Consider the following 20,779-nt stretch of genomic DNA (forward strand, 5'->3'; position numbering starts at 1 on the left):
ACCTGCATGCCCAAAATCAGAGTCTCTCGTCAGTTTTATAGTGTGAGTAATAACTTTGTTGTCTATGTGTTAATGCTTTAAAGAAAATAATGAATTCCGCAGATCATTCTCTTTGCAATAACACATTAATGTTGACAGCTCTATTTAAAAGTATTGGTATCATATACATGGTATCAGATCATACCAAATATTGCAGTATTGTGTACCTCTAGTAAGTACACGAGGTTGTGGAAAAAAATGTGGAAAAAGTAATTAGTATTATGAACAACTACATTAAAATTAAGTTATGTCCACTAAATTTGTTCCGTTAAAACCAATGTTACATTTTACAGTAGATGGGCAAATATTTCAACAAATTATATTTGTTGTATTTGGGGTATATATATCTTGGTGCATTAGTGTACATGGCATTATGTATCTTGTCTACATCTTAAGGTAAGATTAATGGTGCGCCATACATACAGATTTTCTTCCAGCATATGCTGCCATGCACACAATAACTTTGTTAGGGAACGTCTAACTTTTTACCACATTCTGCATGTACTGCGGCAGTATCGCTCTGCAAAAATAGCCTGGGTGCTAAAGTACACTGTCTGCAAGCCTGTCACTTACTGAAAATATTTGGTGAATGATTAAATGAACAATATAAAAAAAAGGACAGCCCTAAACTGTTGAACAAGTAACCAAATAAAATGGGGAAAAAAATAATTTTAAAAGCATCAGAAACTAATTTTTTAGTCACCAAACACTTGCAGAGTGCTGTTAAAAGTAATGATTTGGCAAGTCATAAACATGTCCCTGCTCCAACTTTCTTTGAAACATAGTGCTGACATTACAAGAAAAATAAATGTATATCTTTTAAAATATAGTGTTTTCCAGGTTCAATTCATGAAATGTTGCCATACACATTTCCATTGTATCCCAACTTTTTAAAAACCGTTTTAATAGTATTCTGGAAAATATTTATACATTTATTTTACGTTTTCTGTGCATTTTTAATTAAAAAATTATGTTCCTCTTTTATATGAGAGAGACGCAGTTCTCTGATCTGTTTTAGTACAGCCAACTAAAAAAGAAAGGCCACAAGGTGGCGCTTTATGTTTGAATTTATGCAACATTGAACGCAGAAGGTTTTCCTGATTCAAAAAAAAAAAAAAAAAGTAACGCAACATCCTCAGTATTTCTGTATATTTACCACAAATCCCAGTGTGGTATGATGTGGTCTGTTAAAAGATTGCATTCTTGCAGTTTTGAAGAGGAAGTGAAATTGGCTGGCAGTGAATAAAAACTGTACTTAAGCTACTTTTTGACTATGTCTAGTTGAGTGTAATTCAATCAAATTATTTAATAAACTAAAAAATGAACACCACGGTCCTGTCTTAGCTGTGCGTCATGAATAAGACTCAAAGCTTTCATGGAGGGCACTGAGACAGACAGCTGTGAAAAAGAATTACGTTTGCCAAGCTCTGAATGTGCATTTATATTATAAATACACATATTGTATTACATACATTGTACATATTTTTCGTGTGTAGCTGCCTGATTGTAAATTCGTGGAAAATAAAGTGTTAAACAAGACTGAACTTAATTATTCAAGCGGTCAGTGAGCTTTAATATTTTCTCAAAGCCAGAAATAAGAGATCAAGAGTATAATTCAGATAGCCCCAAATACAACCAGCTGACACCTACAGCCTTTGACATAGGTAGTTAATGTTACGCTCTAAAATATTAAAGGTAAACCGACGATTTTCAGCTATATGTACTAGAAATGACATCTCCATTATAATAATAAAAAAAATGAAGTCCAAATGTGAGTAGCTATATGTCTTGATATTCTTTAAACAGCACCTATGACTTTAACTAAGCTGCAAACTCCCTCTGTAACAAAACTGTAATTTAGCTGCAAACTCCCTCTTAAACTGAAAAATTACAGCGTTATTTTTATTTTTAATACATCATTGCTTTCTGTTGCGGGCCTACAGTCAAACGGATTACTCTGCAGTCACCGAATCCAGATCACGCATGCGTACAGGAGATCCTTGTCCCCGTCAACCAGGCGAGGTGGGTGGGAGAGAATTGCGTAAAGATGGCGTGAGGCGACAGTTAATGTAGGAAATACTGGATTTAATTTTCAAAATAAAAAGACAACATGATTGCATTGATTTATGATCAAAAGAAATATTTATATTTTAGCAGTCGTCTAGCAAATATTAATCTAAGTGATAAGAACGGGATCGTTTTTGTCTAAAGCAAAACAGTTTATAATATTTGATGTGACAAGAGAGGAGGAACAAGGTTCAACTAAATCTTTTCTTACACACACACACACACACACACAACCAAAAACCACAAAAAAATCAAGCTTTTTGTTCCAGAAAGATATTCTACGTGGTAACCTGGTAAATAATTTGTAAATAGAAAAACCGTTTGTAGCATAGCGTTCATGCTGTTTTATGCTGAAAGTCTTTACCGGATACCACACCTCTTCTTACGGCTAACTTGACTCTACCTCTCCACAGCTCTGAGCGCGGCCGAGCAGGAGAGAGTGGCAGTGAATGTCTGCGGCAGCGTTTAGCTTTTTTAAAAACCACAAACTACCGCTGAAGACAAAAGGACCGAACCTGACTGCAATTCCAGACAACCTCGGCAGACCCTGGACTATGATAAATTTCCAACGGGGGCTGGTAACGGTGCGCTGTTTTGACGACAAGCGGCTTATTGCACATCTGTAGAGCATAATGAGGGCATCCGCTATTCTTCACGGCGGTTTTTCCTCCAAGGTTTAGTTAAACGCGGAGTGACACTATTTATAAATGTGTCTCTTTTAGACATAATCTGAAGGAAAACACTCGCCGAGGGGACGCAGCCTGTAGATAATAAGGTAAATTCTTCCTCCCGTGGCCTCCGGAGAACATTGAAGTCATTTGAGAAGTCACCGGAGAAGAAGAAGACACGTCTTAATCATCCTGATAGTTTTACCCAGTTCAGTAAGGAAAATCGGCTCTGCCTTCCAACGACTCGCACCAGACTCCCCCCTGCTTTCTATTTCTAAATCTTACATGGTTTTGTCTTTTTGAACATTAATCGCCAACCCTTCTGTGGGCATTTTCCCGTTAAAGGATGCCGGATCAAATATCGGTGTCCGAGTTTCTCTCGGAGACAACAGAGGATTACAATTCCCCGACAACATCCAGCTTCACCACCCGACTGCAGAGCTGCAGGAACACAGTGAATGTGCTGGAGGAGGTAAGGCTATGGCGTGAGTCCTCAAAGGAAGAATGGATAGATGGTTGATAACACCTTATTTGAGAAATGAAAGAAAATAAATAAAAAAAAAAAAATCACTCATAAAGACAGCCCAGTCTGGTTAGATAGGGATGCATCACACTGTATGTAAATCGAAGGCTGCATTAAATTAATCTGGTGATGGGTGACAGCATTTCAGAATCCCCTAGAGGGTCAAAATGCATTTTTATATTGCACAGCAGCCACTCAGAGAAAAACGATAATTGCACCTGTTGCTTTAAGTGCATGTTTAATGATGCATACACCTTTTTTTGTCCAAAATATGATTAAAAAAAAAAAAAAATAGCAATTCATAAGAAGAATTGGGACTCAGATCCAGTGTTGGTAAGGGTGAACACTATTATAGTGTGCTATCAGAGGGAATCTTGCTGCTCTTTCTAGATATGTGGTGTAATAATAGTGGGGGTGGATGGCTTTGTTGGAAGAGTGCAGGGAATAGAAGGATGTGCACTCAGGCCTGCAGCTCTCTGTGTTCACTATTACATAACTCAGGGCTTGAGAGTATGGTGCCAGACTGTAAGCAGTTTATGTGTGTGCAACAGAAACAGAAAAGACCTCTTTTTGGTCACTGGTAGACATATGGATTTAACCTTCACACAGGCCTTAGAGCATAAAACAGATTTGATTATTCTAAAATAACTTAAAAAGAAAATCACACAGGGGACAGTGTAATCAGGTCAGGTAGGCGAGCTTCAGTGGTTCCCACCTTTCCTGCTGCTGGCATCTCTTCAGCCATGATTAAATGGAGCATCAAACCAGGGGAGTGCACACCTTCACTTCACTGCTAATGCCAAAATGTGACCTCATTTCCCAATTTGAAACACATTCAGCTGCAGACATGAATGACTTCAGGCTTGCAGTATTTAATGTAATCTGTCATGTAAAGTAGGAGCTTTGAATTTGACACCGATCTTTCCATTTCTGCTGCTTCAGAATGACTTAATCGAGTTTATTTGAATAAGCAACTGTACTGAATGCCATGAAAGCCTTTAAATGAGCAGGATGGTAACCAGAGATGGGTTGTGTAAGGGAGAAAATGCAGACCCAGTCCTCCCATTAACACAGAAACAAACTAAACATGCATTTCTTCTAAGTTTAGTCCTTTACAAGTTTGTTATATCATAACAACAGAAAATCTACCAAAGCAGAGCCAGGGCTGGGTTTTTTCTCAACATGGAGCACACTTTGTGTCTGCTGACTGTAACAAGAAAAAGGCTCGCATCATGAATCACCTCTCTGGCTCTGTGCCCCTGATCTGAGAGACTGCTGCAGCACAAACGAAAAACATCTGTTGGAGAGGGCCGCCATGTGCGCTGGGCTTCAGTAGCCACTCTGGAATTTTTTGCAGAGATCACATGACGAGGAAGACTATTATTCAGGCACCAAAGAGTGAGCAACATCCTCTTCAGTGTTTAAACACAAGCAAGATGCTCTTGAAATTTTCTGAAGAGAATTAGTCTATCGGGTTGCTCAGACGGGGATACACCCATGGCTTTAGACAGCCAGCCTAACATTACAAATGCTGTTAGATTAGAGTCTCTTTTATGAAATTAGCAGTCTTATTTGACTCATGCTTAGACACATAAGGGCTCAACTTGCCCTTGGTGGTGCTTTGCCTGGAGAGGAATTGTTTAAAATGTCCCGAGGTTCTGCTGTGCACTTAGTTTTTTGCCCTCAAATTTGAAGCATCCAACATTATTTTCTCCAGCTCACTTCCTTGGTATGTTGACAAGGTAAATTATGCAAAGGAACACTGAATATTTAATACTGTAACCTGAGGGGGAGATCTGACCCTGCAGGAGAGTTGTCATTCTCAGTGTGATTCCACTGAGTCATCAGGAGGCGCAGTGAGGGGAAAAAAATAGATGTTGCAGCATCATATAATCTTAATTCAGCACCGCACATTAATTATTGATGCAAATAATGACACAGTGGCATTCACAACTTGAAAGGCTCCGCCTCTAAAATCTTTTCTCCAGAACACTCAAAGATGTTGACTGTTTATACTTGGATCATTGCAGAAATGTGCAAAACAAAGAGCAGCCAGATGGAGAGATAAAGTTTTAAAAATAACCTTCCTGCGTTGCTGCTTGAGACAAAGGAATTGGGGGCATTGTGTGTGTGCGTGTGTGTTTGCTGTGTGGGTGGCAGACCGGAAGCTGGCTGATGTGTCTGGCTTTTATTTAAGCTGTCATCTTTGGTGGAAAGTGTGTATTGCCGTGCTATTGATCACACTCCGTTTCCCAGAGAGCACTTGGCAGTCGAACTGTGTGTGGAGCTCCAATGTTCTGGCGGTGAGGTTTGAGGTTTCTTTGTCCAATACTGGAGATTAGGGCTGCAAGTATTGCTTTCATCTGCATTTAGTTTCTCAAATTAATGAGTGACATGCTTTCCCAATTTTTAATAAAGCTGGGTATGTTGTTGACTGATCAATAGTTTTAGTTGGTTCCTTTCTTGTCATAAATTAAATTAAATTAGATGGTTTTGTATTTCAAAGGCTGGGAAAGTTTTCCTTAAATCAATAATTTTCCAGAACATTTAGATATAAAGTAAATGACACAATTATTATTGAGTTTTTTGTGGGGGTTGAGATAAAATCTGCTATATCAGGAGTAGTTATTATTTTCTATCTTTGTTCAAATGGGAAATTAATAGGCATTGAAGGGATTCATTAGTCGCAGCCTTAGAAGAAATGTAAATGTGAAGCTTTTCTCCTGCTCTGCACAATCTGCACATGTAAAATTCATCAGTGCTGTTAAAGTTACACCAAAGAGCAAGAATAATAACTAAACTGTCAAAAAGCTGCCGCTGATCAGATTATGTTTTATTTATTTAACAGCTGAAACATCAAATCTTAAGACTGGTTTTACAAAAAATAGAGTGGCAGGTTGTTATTCTGAGGCTCTCCTGCTTTTTTTTCCCCCAGATAATGTAAGTTAATATTAGCAGCAGGCTCTTGTAATTCCCCTGAGGGGCATGTATTGTCTGTCCCTCTACCCCACAGATGGCACTTTGCGTCACTGGGTTTGTTTTCCTGAACCACAAAGAGCCAAAGCAGCAATAGAAGGGAAACCCTCACTGCATTGGCATTCCTTTGAGCATGCCTCTCACACCACATCTCATTGGCCGGACCAGAAAAATGTTGACTTTTCACAGTCACTCCATTCAAGCACGGCCGGGTTTGACCTGAAAGGCAGCAGCCTTTTATATATTTTTTTACTTTTATGTAAAAGCCTTTATTATTTTTAGCACTTTAAGACTTTGATGCTATCATGTGTTTGGAAAAAAAAATGAATGGGGGATTTTTATTCCAAACCACTGCGTATTTACATTGGAATGAAAATCATTGCCTCAAGTCGTCACCCTGTGTCCCGTATGACATTCCTACATTTATAATGTTTTCAAAGCTTCATTTTATGTCATCTTGTAAAGGTTTGTTGTCCATTTGATCGTGTAGAAAGATGGTCACTCTTGTTTTTCTATCACATGTGGGTAATGGAGATAAACGGCGAGGGGAGTAAAGCCCCATAAAATGTGGTCAAACTCAAAGGAGAGAGGAATTCAAGAAGAACTGAGACTGAAAAGAGTTTTAAATAATTAATGCTACAGAATGGCATTTAGGCCGAGAGAGTGTTCACTTCTTGTGGCATAAGCATCAGTGACATTTAATTTTTCCTGTAGTGCATTGCAGGAGTTTGGAAAAGTCAGTTTCAAGTCTTTTAGTCTGTGACACACAGGAGGTCGGTTGTAAGTGTAAGCCTGCCAGTAGCTGCTTATTTCCAGCGTAATCTTCTTCTTCTCTGTGTTTTGTTACATTTTTAACATCTAAAAAACCTCCAGCAGGGCTTCTTGGTAAGGCGGTCCTGCCTGGTTCTGCTGGTGAATCACTGTAAGGATCTACAAAGAAAGTCCTCACAGCATGTGTTGTCTGAGAGCTTGGATGTGGCTGTGCATCCTTTCTATGTTGAAGATTCACAAACACATGTCTACATGTCTACACGATACTAAAATTCAAACTTGATACCGATACTAAGGATGGTGCTCGATACTCAAAACTGTTTTTGATGCTATAGAGGGGAAACATGTATGTAAAGTCAAAACGCCACAAATATAACAATACAATCCAAACAATACAACAAATAAATTAATTATTTTAAAGCTTTATTAGTTTGTGCAGAGATAGTCTTCATACGGTCTCAGTGTTCTCAGACTGTTTGCTCACTGTGGTGCAGAAAATAAAAAGCTAAAAAAAAACTTCAACCAGGAGTTAGTATACTTATTTACACAAGTGCCCTTTTCTTGAAATGAGATAAAATAAACAGTAGAACAAACTAACTCGTTAAGTTTATCTACTTTTACAAACTGTATGCTGTAGATGCGGGCTGCCCGCTGCAGTGCCGTTTCAAATGGGTGGAGACTGGCGGTTAAGTGGCATTTAAGTATCGATACGCGTGCTAATTAATATCTAATGAGATAAACTCATAAATACACTAAAATCTTTGAAATAAACTAATAAATTTTAGAATAGATTTTGCATCTGAGAATCAATGATTTTTTTTTTTTTTTTTTTTTACAACCTTATCGGGATGTTTTTCTGCCTCTTGTTGGCATGTTGGTCTTTTATCTTTGCTCTGCTGTGGAAACACAGAAGTCATAATGGACAAAGAGCCGATACTTTGACATTTTCTTAAGTGTTGTTTTTTGACCTTGCTTATTCGTTCTTTGTCATGCATGATAAACGAGTTGTTTCCTGTCTGTCCGGGCCTGAGCTAATGCTCAACAAATCAGTATTTGACCTTTGTGATGCTTATTCTTCAAAAGCTGCAAGCTGTTGTGATTTTGAAGGGCTGCACAGAAACCCATTGCCATTGGTTGGGTACCCAAATCCTTCACTCTGCACGGGCTGAGATGAGCACAGAGGAATATCTACATGCTACCATTAATGAGACCTAACAGGAATGTAGAACACCAATGTATGTTGTCTTGGGGTTGCGGCTCAGAAAGTTTGGGGAACCACTAGCTCAGATAATAGATTTTCATGAGGTTTACAAGCACACTTAGAAGAAAATCCATCTCCTGTTCACTGACTGGCTTGAATTGTCATGGAATTGGCTTGAAATCAGATTTCCTGCATCTCACTTGTCACCTTTGACAGATGGTATGAGATTGCTGGATTTAAATTTGAACATGATTTATCCCTCTAGTTGTTCAGAGCCGGTGTTCAGACTGGAGTATCTGGTAATATGACTTCTTTTTAAATGAAGTCTTAAACCTTCTAAACTTCAAAGGTCCACCCTGATAATATAAAACATGCCTCATATTTATGAGATTAGAACTGGGTGCATACAATTGTAAGCAGTTGAGTGAAGTGGCTACACAGTAACTTTAACTGTACTGGTCCTCCAGGTTAATGTTAGCCAGTCAGCCAATGGTTTAAATCTCCCCTCCACTTCTTAATGCCAAAGAGGCAATCTTTGTTTATGTCTCCCCAGCCAGTTTCTTATTTAGATGTGTTTAACCTTCTGGTTTTCTGTTTTCTTACTGGAAGGGCTGGTAACACTACAGCAGGTGGTTGTGCAACAGTCTTTATACATGTACATCTGTTTCCCATCACATGAGGTGGTGCTCAACTCCCTGATTGTTCCCTCTGGTTCAGTAATCTGTAGTATTATTAAATCCTACAGTGAATGCATCTTTGATATTGGAGTGAAGGTCTTCCATTAAAAATTCTCCAAATGTTTTTGATGCAAGGTGATTTTAAAACAACTGTCTGGTCCTGGTACATAACTAGAAATCATTGTGTACATTGTCAAAAATAAACCCCCTTTTCAGGTCTTATCAGTAGGAATGAGGATGAAGATCATTGTTTGAAAGAGGTGAGCAAAGAACTGTAAAGCTGAAGTTTGATATCAGTGTTGTAAAACCTTTGCCTTCATCTATCAGAAGGAACCCCCCCCCCCCCTCCTCTTTTTGAACCACAAGTTGACAAGATGAGATAAGAATTGCCTTCTACATTACAATACTTTTTGGATTCACACTTTGGTTTGGTAAATAAACAACAAAGCTGTATTTGTTTACAATGAAACATCCGTAGGGTACTTATACATAAATCTGCCTCGTGCTGATGTTCACAAAAGTGTTGTTTTCTGCTCTTCAGTCTGGAGGCAGAGAAGGGAGTAAAGCACTCTCCATTTATCCTAATAGCCGTAAGTCTTCGTCTGAAAATCCAGCAGCACCTGAGGCCATGTCCTCGATGATACACTGTCATGTGAGACGTCAGCCCTGTCACATGTGACATCCAGTCCAACAGCAGGGAGTCGGCTGCAACAATGGCAGCACACATACTGGATAATTACTGCTTTCGTCTCATGTATTGAATCTTTTAGCTTTAGAGGGTGTGTTTGTAGCTTTCATTGACCATTCTTTGTTTGGAAAGTACCCGAATTTAGTGTCATAACCAGGAATTTTGGGTGCATCACATCCACGGCTGTTGATTAAATGTTGAGCTTTTTTTTAAGGATTAGAAATCTTATGTTTAGTCTAATCTTTATCTAACAATAATTTAGTTTTAAAATATTTCCTTAGTGTCCTCATTTGGTTTGGTCCTATATTTTCCCCACCAGGAAGAAGCCAGAGGGCGGTTAATAATTCAGAAGGACAGGTCGAGTTTTTATCATTCTTGGCTTTACATAACAAATTTGAGTGCCGTCTATTTAAGGCTGCTTTCTGCAACATTTGCAGCTGAAGAGCACAGCTGTGCCAGATTCAATTATTAATGAAGTTATGGCTTTTTATTCATCATCTGTCCCTCGTGTCTCCAGATTCAGTGAATCACTGAGAATAGGAGCATTTTTGATGCAAAGGTGTTTTCTACCAGTAATCAGAAACTACTTCCATGCTGATGAATACTCTTTTCCATCTTCCAGAGGCTGAATGGTGAATCTAACGTATGGAATTGATTCAGATGATGATTTATTGATTCATGTTTAAGATACAATCTCAAACATGTATTTATGGTACTTTATTAATTAAATTAGTTGCCACAAAGCTCTCATGTTATCCTTTGAATACTTATACTTCCAGTGTCACTCTTTGTTAGCCTCTTCAGGTAAAATGACAGAAATAATAACGTTAACAGTGCAAGTTAAAGTGCTTCTTTTAGCTAATATGAGCTGGGCTAATTTCTCTACCACAGTACCTCATGTTTAATTCTAATTGACAACTTGTCAAGGATGGATATTTGAGAAAAGATGTTGTGGCTGACTTAATCAAAGTCTGTTTTAGTGGCAGAGAGAACATGAATGAAAAAGGGGAAAACGTAGCTGATGTAATCAGACTGCCACCAGTTTTATTTGATTGTGTGGAACACACTGTGGCAAGAAAAAAAACAAAACAAAAAACAGCCACACACAGTTGTTGATGAGAAAGTTTTACATCCAGTTTAAGATTTAAAATCTTTGAACTGAATCAATAATCAGTTTAAAGTGAAAATCAATCATGAATTGAAATTAGGAAGTAAGAATCAGAATTAATCTTGTTTTTTTTATTTTTAATAGGACTTAGGCTACATTCACACTGCAGATCTTAATGTTCAAATCCAAATTTTTCTTTTTATTGAAATCCGATTTTCTGCATGGTTGTACACCTTATAATTTCAGTGCAACCTCCGTCATGTTGAGGTGTCTCTCTGAAGTGACACGCATGCGGAGGATAGCACGACGTCACATAGTGCATAGCATTTACGGATGTAATGGATGTTTATCAATTTGGAAGTACTACACTCTAAACTGATAAAATTATGCCCAACTGATAATTGAAAGAAGGAGACTGAAAAAAGGAGGGCACAAATGTCAACAATGGCCTTCAGTTTGTGGAGCAGTGGCTCCACAAATTGGTTTTTAACCCTTATTTAAAACTGCTGAGAGTTTCAGCAGACCTGCAGTTTTCTGGGAGTTTGTTCCACATGTGAGGAGCATAAAAGCTGAATTCTGCCTCCACGTTTAGTTCTGGCTCTGGAAACAAAAAGTAGACCTGACCCTGATGACCTGAGCGATCTGGTTGGGTCATAATGAACCAAGTATCCTGAATGTATCCTGAATGGCCCTAAACCATTCAGTGCTTTGTAAACAGCAGGTTTTTAAAGTCAGTTCTTTGGCAGACAGGAAGCCAGTGTAAAGATCTGAGGACTGGAGATATATGATCCACTTTCCTGGTCTTAGTGGGGATTTGAACGGCAGCATTCTGGACTAACTGCAGCTGTGTGATGAACTTTTAGGGAGACCTGTGAGGACAGCATTACAGTCTACTAAAGATGAATGCATGGGCATAGTTTTCTAAATCTTGCTGAGTCATCAGTCCTTTAATCCTCAGTATGTTTTTTAAGTGATAACAGGCCAACTTCACAACTGTCTTAATATAATTGTTAAAAATCAGGTCTGAGTCCATGACTACTCCCATATTTCTGGCTTGGTTGTTAGTTTTGAACTTTGTTGTTTGAAGCTGAGTATTAATCATTCTTCCTTGGCTTCAAAAACGAATATTTCAGTTTTGTCTTAATGTAACTGAAGGATGTTCTGGCACATCCAATCTTTAAATTGATCAATGCAGTTGATCAGAGTTTGGATCAGGTTGTAGTCTCCTGGTGAGATGGTTATAAAGATGTGTGTATCATCAGTATAGTTATGGTAACATATTTATTTTTTATTTTATTTTATTTATTTTTATTATTATTATTATTTATCATAATTTGAGTGAGTGGCAGCATGTAGATGTTGAACAGCAATGGTCCCAGGATGGAGCCTTGGGGAACCCCACAGGTTATTTTGGTCCCCTCAGATTTATAGTTACCTATGAACACAAAGTAGTCCCTTTAAAGAGGACTCAGACTAATTAATTGCAGTGCTACAAAGTCTTACCCAGTTTTTCAGTCGGTCTAGTACAGGGCTACTCAATTCGGTCCTACGAGGGCCACAATCCAGCAGGTTTTCCATGTATCCCTGCACCAACACACCTGAGTCAAATTAGGTGGCTCTAACAGCCAATCAGGTTCTACACAATGACTCATTAATTTGACTCAAGTGTGTTGGTGCAGGGATACATGGAAAACCTGCTTGATTGCGGCCCTCCTAGGACCGAATTGAGTAGCCCTGGTCTAGGAAGATGTTCTGGTCAACTGTGTCAAATGCAGCACTGAGATCTGGCATTACTAGATCTGAAATGTTTCTGTTATCTGTCAACAAACGGATGTCATTAAAGACCTCAACTAGCAAAGTCTCAGTGCTGTGGTGTGGCCGAAAACCTGACTGGTTGACATCAAACAGTTTTTTAGTGTCAGGAAGTTGTGTAGCTTTTAAAAGACAGCTTGTTCTATCATCTTAAGGGGAAGTTTGATATGGGCCTGTAGCTGTTCATGAGAGACCAGTCTTTCTTTTTCTTTTTCAGTAGTGGCTTGATGATGGCTGTTTTTAGGGTGTGAGGAAAGACACCTGAAAGCAGAGATGTGTTTAGAATCTGTAAGATATCTAAGGCCATGCATCCTGAAACATTCTTTAAAAACCCAGTTGGCAGGGTGTCAAGACAGCAAGTGGTGGTTTTCAGATGGCCAATGATCTTATCCATGTTTTAGGACTGATTAGAGAAAAGTCTGTCATTGTGTTCATGTCTCTGAGTGGACACAGTGATGACACATATCCTGCCCCTAACATGAAAGCACTGAGTGACCGCCTGATTTTTTAAAAATTTTTCATAAAGAAGGAAGCAAACAGGCCCGGTTGGATAGAAGTTCCGGGGTTACTAACACAGGAGGATTAGTTTTTCTTGTCAACAGTAACGAACAAGGCACAAGCATTATTGCATGTACAGACAATGAAGCTGAGTTTGTGCACAGTCTTGCACGGGTCCAATTTTACCAACCCGCACCTGCCCGAACCCGTTAGAAGGATTACTAATACCGACCCGTGGATATCCTCCAAGGAAATCTGGATCTAATCCAATGATGTAGGATATAAAACGCTACCCCACTCGCACGTTAACACATTCTAATTGTAATTACACCCCGTCCCATCCTTCATCGCATTACTTCTCTTAATTTGTTTATATTTAAAGTGATAGTGTTGGTTCATTGAGCTGCAGTGTGAACAGAACCTCAGTCCAGTTAAAGAATAGAAAATTTTATTGTTATTGAAGTTAATGATGTTTAAATTATCCTTAATAGGAAATTAGATTGTTGCTGCAGTATAATAATTGGATAAAACAAAACTACTAATAATAAAAGTGAAGAAAGTTGAGCAAATAATTATTATTAAGGCTTTTACACCAGCAGAGCCAATTTTACAACGGCCGGCTCATTCACACTGAAAAGAAGTTGGTTTGGGATCCGAAGTGTTGGTTCCCAATGGGAACCAAAACATAGTTGTTCTCAATTGTGAACTGTGACGTCATCGGAGATTCCAATCATAACTTCCTTGCTTTTCCAGTTTAGTCTGTCGTTCAGGTAAACATCCAGGAATCTCGTATCTACCTCTTCTTCGAGGATGGAAAGTGTTCCCATCTTTTTTTTTTTTTTTTCCACAAAAGAGGTGAATGTTCCCACAACATGCCACAAAGTGATCGACCAGTTCTCTGTACTCTTGTCCACCACTGACACACCCCACAACTGCCGTCATCTAAGTATTTCTGTAGATGACATGACTTCATGTTGTACTGGGATTAAGTTGAAATTATTCCACCTTGTAAACATTTGCAGCTTATGTCAAAATAGTTACCTGTACCTTTAACCAGATCACCCGAGTAAAACCTGTTAAACATATTTTTGTGGTTGGCATTTTGTGCAGCTAACATGGCAGTCATGCTCAAATATTATATGTACTTCCAATGAGATAACACTACTATGTGAAAACACACTGTTTTTGTATGCTTGTGTGCTGCAGACAGAACAACTCATGAGGAACAACAGTGCTGCTCAAAAGCGCTGACTTTTAGTTTTCAGCAGGCTTCCAGAAACTGGCCAATCATAAATAATCTCCTTCCTGAAAAGCCTACTTCTAGGGAGGAGTACCTTAAAGAGAAGGAAACTAAAAATGGCTTGTTACAGACAGGAGATGATAAACTGAGTTACTGCATAGAGGCCTAGTACAGATTTTTTTCTTCAATGTTTAAACTTTGCAACATCTACTTTAATGGATTCCTCGAGTGAAAAATGCATCATCCACTTTTGTAATTGTGCATTTTTATGATGCTTGTAATAATATTTGAATATATACACAGCCTATTAATTATCATAAAATTGAGTTATGGTTTGATAAACTGGATGTTCCCGTTATATGTGTTTGGAAGAATTATAAAGATATGTAACTGGATCACAGAATAACTCAAGGAATTTGTTGAACCTTATAAAATTGTATTGCAGTAAATAAAAGAATGTCCAAAGAAGGCAGTGTTCCTCTAAAGTGTTAATCTACAAACCTTCAGGCCATTTTATGAATGTGTTTTGTCTCCCACAGCAGGAGGTGAGACTGTTGTGTAGCTTGTTTGTTGGCTTGTTTGCTGTCTGTTGCTGAAATCTGATAATCGGTCTGTGGGCCGCAGCTGTTGGCCTACCTTCCTCCCACAGCTGCACTGCGTATATCATCAAGGGCTATTAGCTGGCAGCGGATTAGCTGTGGACCAGACTCTGCTCTGGCGTCCTGATCCTCTTCTGTTCCCCTAGATTTAGATGAGGAAGAGTGGGTCAGTGTCCACATCTGTCTGCAGCTGGATTGATGGTGTTAAAGTTTCTCTCCATTAATCTCTGCCGGAGAATAACATGGCATGATTAGAGCTAACAAATTGTGTTATCTTTATAATACTCCTTTTTGTATGTCAAATCAAGGCTTTTGCCAGTTTCAAAACAGTTTTATTGGTTGAAATATGCCAGGCTGTTAATTAAATGCCTTTTGCTTTGCATCTGCATATTCATAGATTTATGCAATTTTTAGCCAGGCTAGCCTGGTCTACCACTTTGATTCAGACTGAAATAACACAAAGTATAAAAACAACATAAAATGTTGGATGATTTGGCACATGCTTTAATTTCCTTCTGTATAAATTTAAATATCTTTGGTTTTGCTTTCATTTTTGTTCTGTTGTAAACAGGACTGTTTTTGTGTAATTCATCTATTTCTTTGGGCAGCTGTTGACATTCCCATTAGCCTCAGTGTTAAAGGGAAAACAGGCTTATTCTCAAAGTTGTAATTATCAAAACCTCAGAACATAGGAAAGTGTAACTCCATCACTTCACAATGTGACAGACCTATAATCCCCTTGCAGGTGGAGTTACATTGGTCTTTAGAGCACTGATGGTAAACCTGCTACTTGGCTTGTTTTACCGTGTGATACCGTGTTGAAGAAACCTGTTAAAACATTCTACTTTTGAGATCAAAACAATCAATAATAACAGTCAACTTAAGATCAACAGCAATCATAATAGCTATAATAGCCCACTCCAGAATAATGCAGTTATACAGTAAAGACTAAAATGCCGTATCATTGCTGTTTTCCAAACTAATTTACAGTTTAATGCAGAGACACACGACTTACATGATGATGTAGAGCTTTAACATGCACTCAAGTTGTTACTGCATAAATATGTTTAATTGCCACATGCAATGCTAAAGCAACACTGCATAAGTTTCCGATCTTAAACTCTGCAATTCTCAATAGTTTTGATGGTGCACCGACATTCATTTTGTACATTCCTGGATCCGTCATTGCCCTGCAGCTTCCCGAGACTGATGAAGATGCTATTGGTGGAATTAAGAAAAAGAAAAGAAAGTGACGGAGCAAGATGAGTCGACATCAGACTGCCTTTTACTAACTGGAAAGAGCTCAGAGAAGAGACAGGATGCAGGATGCCAAATTAGTCTATTAGTTGATGCCAAAGTTAGAAAAACTCGCTCCTGGTTTTAGGTTAGAACTATTAGGTTCATATGTTACTTATTACTTATTTAGGAAAAAATATAAAAGGTTGGGACTTACATGTTTGAATTGTCATGCATCACTATAATGGTAATCGATGTGGATGCGCAACAGCCAGCATTTATGTTATAATCTCACCATAAGTTGTGACACGCCATCATCTTGTAAAAGGTACATTTATCCATTTGTATATGTTTTATTTTAAGACTGGACCTGCTGGGTAAAATGTTGTCCTTGATCAAATTTTAAAGCCTTGATGGACTATTATGTAGTGGCCAGTTTTTCCTATTTTTGGTATGTGTGCGCCTGCATCTTACTGGCAACATAACACCCACAGATCCTTTTTCTCCTTCTGACTCCTTGTTTTTCTTCCTTCACGGTTACATCAGAGCTAACATTGTTGTTCTCAAGGACTAGCTCACAGAGCCAGGAGACAGGGTTGTCCTGTGACGACTGGCTGTCTTGTTGTGGCTTCAGGGGTAAACAGTGCATCTTTGTATGTGAGCTTTGATGGTGTTTGACCCTGCACTGTGTGTGTGTGTGTTAAACTCCAGCTAAACAGTTGATACAGATGTTAAGTGTGGGGTTGGAGCGCTACCTTTCTGAGAATGGCCACATGCCTGCTTGGGTCAGTCAAACCCTCAGACCAGACATCAGTCCCTTAAGACAAGTACAACTCTTGTTAATGTAAATGGTTACGTCATTTCTTTTTTCAGACCATGACTTCAACTGTCAAAAACAGTCTTTTGTCATGTGTGAAATCTGAATGAAAGTATGCATTTAACAGTAGAGATTGTGTTGAACATCATGACATGAACATATTCCTGTTCTTCAGTATGTCCAGTCACAGAAATGTCTGATTATCCAAATGGTCGGTGGGAGTGGATACACCTGTGATTTTGAAAAGGCTTGTGTCTCATCCAGTGGAGTCCCATAAAGTGTGAAATTTGAGACCGTTCTGCTGAAAAACTTAAAAAAAAAATCCTGTTACGAAACCTGAAGAATCTGTGCCTGTGATTTTTTTATTTTGGTAATGAACTGATATCTGTTGCGTAGGAACCTTATTTACAGGCTGGAAAAATGTTGCATCTAATAACTTGGAGTTGATCAAAGCAGTACATTCTTTGCATGCCTAACAGATTTACAAGGGTAGCAGCTTAGGTAGGACGAAGAGCTGTTCAACTTATCAGCTGATAATGATGAGTCAACCATTAAAGATTTGAGTAGTATATTATCATTTTTCTTTGATTGACCTACACATTGCTGGACTGTTAACAAAAACAAGTTTGGGGCTTTTGCCTCTTTTCTAGTCTATAGTATTATTTCTTCTTAACAGTGTTATAAATTATTTTATTATAATTAGTTAATCATTAAATCACAACAATAACAGAACAGTGAGTACTCATGTAGCTAACATTTTGGATTTATTACTGCTAATGCAACACTACAAAGTCTGTTTTTGCACACAACCTGAACCCCCATGAGTCTTTCTGGTTACATTCTCTCAGAGTATTACATTATAATATGATTTAATTCTTCATAAGGCTCCATTACTAGATGTTGCTCACTTGGGGTGGAGTAAAATGAAATTAAGAATACTTTTTTAATCCACTAACTTGAAATGATAAAGACCTCATGGTCTTTTGAAGACAGCCGTGAACGTGTACTCAGTAGGATTATGTATTCACAGCTTGACTTGGGCTATGTCCACACGGCCCCGAAGCCAGTTCAGGTGTGAAAATGGTGGCAAAAACTAGGAGTAAGGCTTCAACATCCCCACGAAACCGCTGTAGTACATACTGCAAGTCTTTGGGGGGGGCTAGGATGATTAAAGAGTAACACTCCAGAGCTAGAACAAGACATAGCGTATGTGCAGATAATAACATATCTGCTTGTTCCCGCTGTTGGTGGTACAGTAGCACAATATTGTTTAGTAAAATCCGTGCATTTTGGTGCTAAAGCTGTACACAAGACAGGACTGTCTGGAGCAGCACCACAGCACAGCTGGTCACGGATGCCATTATTGTTGTTGTGTTTGGTGTATATTCATCACACTGCTGTCATATCCTCTAGTGGTGTGGTTACGCTGTCCTCACATTTCCACAGACAGTAGAGGTCTCGCATCTTTCCACCTTGGTACCTGGTCTCAGACATGGTCGGTTTCATGGAGGCTGATCCCTGGTTTTGTGGGGATGAAAGGGTGGATTGCTAAAATACTTTTGGGGTTTTACTGCAGTTCGGCATCATGGGGATGGCCCCTTAGTCACTCCTTCTTGTCCTGGTTTGGGATTTGTTATACCAGTTAAGCTATCACATTTCCTGTCACTCAGTCTTCAGCAAATAAAGATGTCACATTCTGATGTGGAAACTGTTTATTCAAAAACCTGCTGAGGAGGAATATGTTGGTGCTCCTGAACAGCTGTTTCAGTTTCCATGTTTAAGTGTGAACTTTTAGTTTCAGTTCAGTCCATGTCAGGCAGTCAGATTAAAGCTGAAACCATAGAGGTGTTATTTGGCAGCGGTTTGCTATCTTGAGTGCCATCATTGATTGGTTTGTTCATGTGGAGTTGTTTCACATTTTTGAGGTTTGTGGGGAACAAGTTTTCTTTCTGTTCTCTTGAACTGGAAGTTAAAAGCCTGTAAATCCTTTCGATAACAGCAGAGTGACAGGAGACGATGAACACAGCTTTAGGTGCATTTTCCAAAGTTGCCAATGAGCTGTTTGTTTTTCTCACCTGTTGACTAAGTGAAGATTCAAGTCTTTGTGAGTGACTGTTCTAGAGATGTAAAACATGTTGTGTTCATTTGTATAAATGGAAAATTAAGGTCTGTTACCTTGAACTACTGTAGACCAATTAAATGTGTTGTGATCTGAAAGATGGATTTTTAGTGGAAATAATAATCTCTTGCCCTCTCATGTGGTGATAACAAGCATTTCATGGACTCAATTACTAAACAAAACCATAACCAGAGGAATAATTGGTGAGAATTTGCTGCAGCCCTGAATAAATGGTGGTTTTCTGGCTCTAGAGATTCAGATTTACCTACAGGCAAACAACCTCTTTGCTCAGTTGCTGTTGTTTTCTTCCAAAAGAACAAAGGTGCAAGCTGTTATTGTTTTTAATCATCTGCTCCAAGTATCTCACAACAGTTGTTATTATAGTAGAATAATCCAACTTCACATGAGTAAAGACTTGACAATGTAGATAAAGATGCACTTTCCTTCACAGTAAGTGAGTTTAATGCAGCAGTGTGTGGGTGTGATTGTGAAAACATGTGCATCAATCGAAACAAGCGGTGGGCTGAGTGAGAGTGAACATAGCAGAAGGAAGTCGCCAAATGATGTGTGAATGTAATACTGCTGCACACAGTTTGACTTTCCTCTGGCCGCACACATGCGTGCTAGTTCCTGCGCAGTCTCTGGAGATCAGCAGCATCTTCGCAGCTCAGGAAGTTGGCTTGATCCACCGTGCAGAGTAGCTTACAGCTGAGCAACTCATTTCTCTGTCCCAGAGTGTAGCGGAGGATGCAAACAGCAGGACTAATGGCAGCAGCAGAATGGAGTAATCACTGACTGATGCTGCCTTCTCTTTGTGATATTTGTTGGTCAAGTGTGTTTGTTCGTAGACTAACGCAGACATCCAGAATAAAGTGGACTTTACATGGCACTTCTGCATGTTGTGAGCCATAAACAGCATTCCATGCAAATTTTCCATCACCACAAACAATTAACCGGAGCTTTGCAATTTTTTCTTATTATATTTCAGTTCAAAGCTTAAATTTGTCACATTATTTTTAATTCAAAACAGAATTCACTTTATTCTTTGCCAAGGAACAATATGATTGCATTGCAAAGCAGCCGAAAGCAGAGATTTCAGAGAGTTCATTGTGGTGTGGGCTTCAATGTGGGACATTCAAGTGCTAATGGGAGGTTTCCACAAATGGGAACTGAGAGTTGGCCACAAAAAGGTGACGCATCAATGCATTGTTGCTGGAAAACCTACTTTAATAGAAGACAGAGAGGGCTTAGTGTTGGAGGCAAACATTTTGCTCTGGGATTTTTCTTGTTTGCAGGGAAATCAGTTGGGTAATAGTACACAAGTCAAAAGATGCAACACACCCAGCTGTATAATGATTTCTGTGAGATGATCAGTTGCAGTTTAGCAACTTGAGGAGGAGAAAACTAATCATTGATTCTCACTGACTTCAACACTGAAAAAAACAAAGTCTAACTTTATCCTGTTGCTATGTCAAGACACTACATCAGTCATGCGGCCCTATTGATACACCTCTTTACAAAAACCAAAACCACTGGCAGTGGATCACTGTTTCTGTCTGTGTGGAAGAAACAGGCTGTCTGACCTCAGCTGCTTTTTGAACATCCTCTCATTTTTCCCATTCCACTTGGAAAGCTGAAAGCCTCTTCGGCTGCAGGCCCAGAGAAAGGGATGTGCATTTGTTTCCTGCCAATGAAAACGGCTCCCCACCCTTCCTGCTTGAGTCATGCCACATAGACGCG

General features: G+C 38.9%; 1 protein-coding gene across 8 annotated transcripts in view; it reads left to right on the plus strand.

Moving 5' to 3' along the window:
• Positions 1 to 2,522: 2,522 nt before the first annotated feature.
• Positions 2,523 to 20,779, plus strand: part of asap1b (ArfGAP with SH3 domain, ankyrin repeat and PH domain 1b) — a 69,483-nt gene continuing 51,226 nt past the window's right edge. For 7 of the 8 annotated variants that reach the window (XM_041968332.1, XM_041968337.1, XM_041968335.1 and 4 more), the window contains exon 1: positions 2,523 to 3,246. In XM_041968332.1, the coding sequence (XP_041824266.1) occupies positions 3,121 to 3,246 (126 nt within the window). In that variant the 5' untranslated portion in view covers positions 2,523 to 3,120. The remainder of the gene's footprint in view (positions 3,247 to 20,779) is intronic. The other variant, XM_041968333.1, reaches the window with a different exon arrangement.

The sequence above is a fragment of the Melanotaenia boesemani genome, chromosome 18 (genome assembly GCF_017639745.1).
Source record: "Melanotaenia boesemani isolate fMelBoe1 chromosome 18, fMelBoe1.pri, whole genome shotgun sequence".
NCBI classification, from domain to species: Eukaryota; Metazoa; Chordata; class Actinopteri; order Atheriniformes; family Melanotaeniidae; genus Melanotaenia; species Melanotaenia boesemani.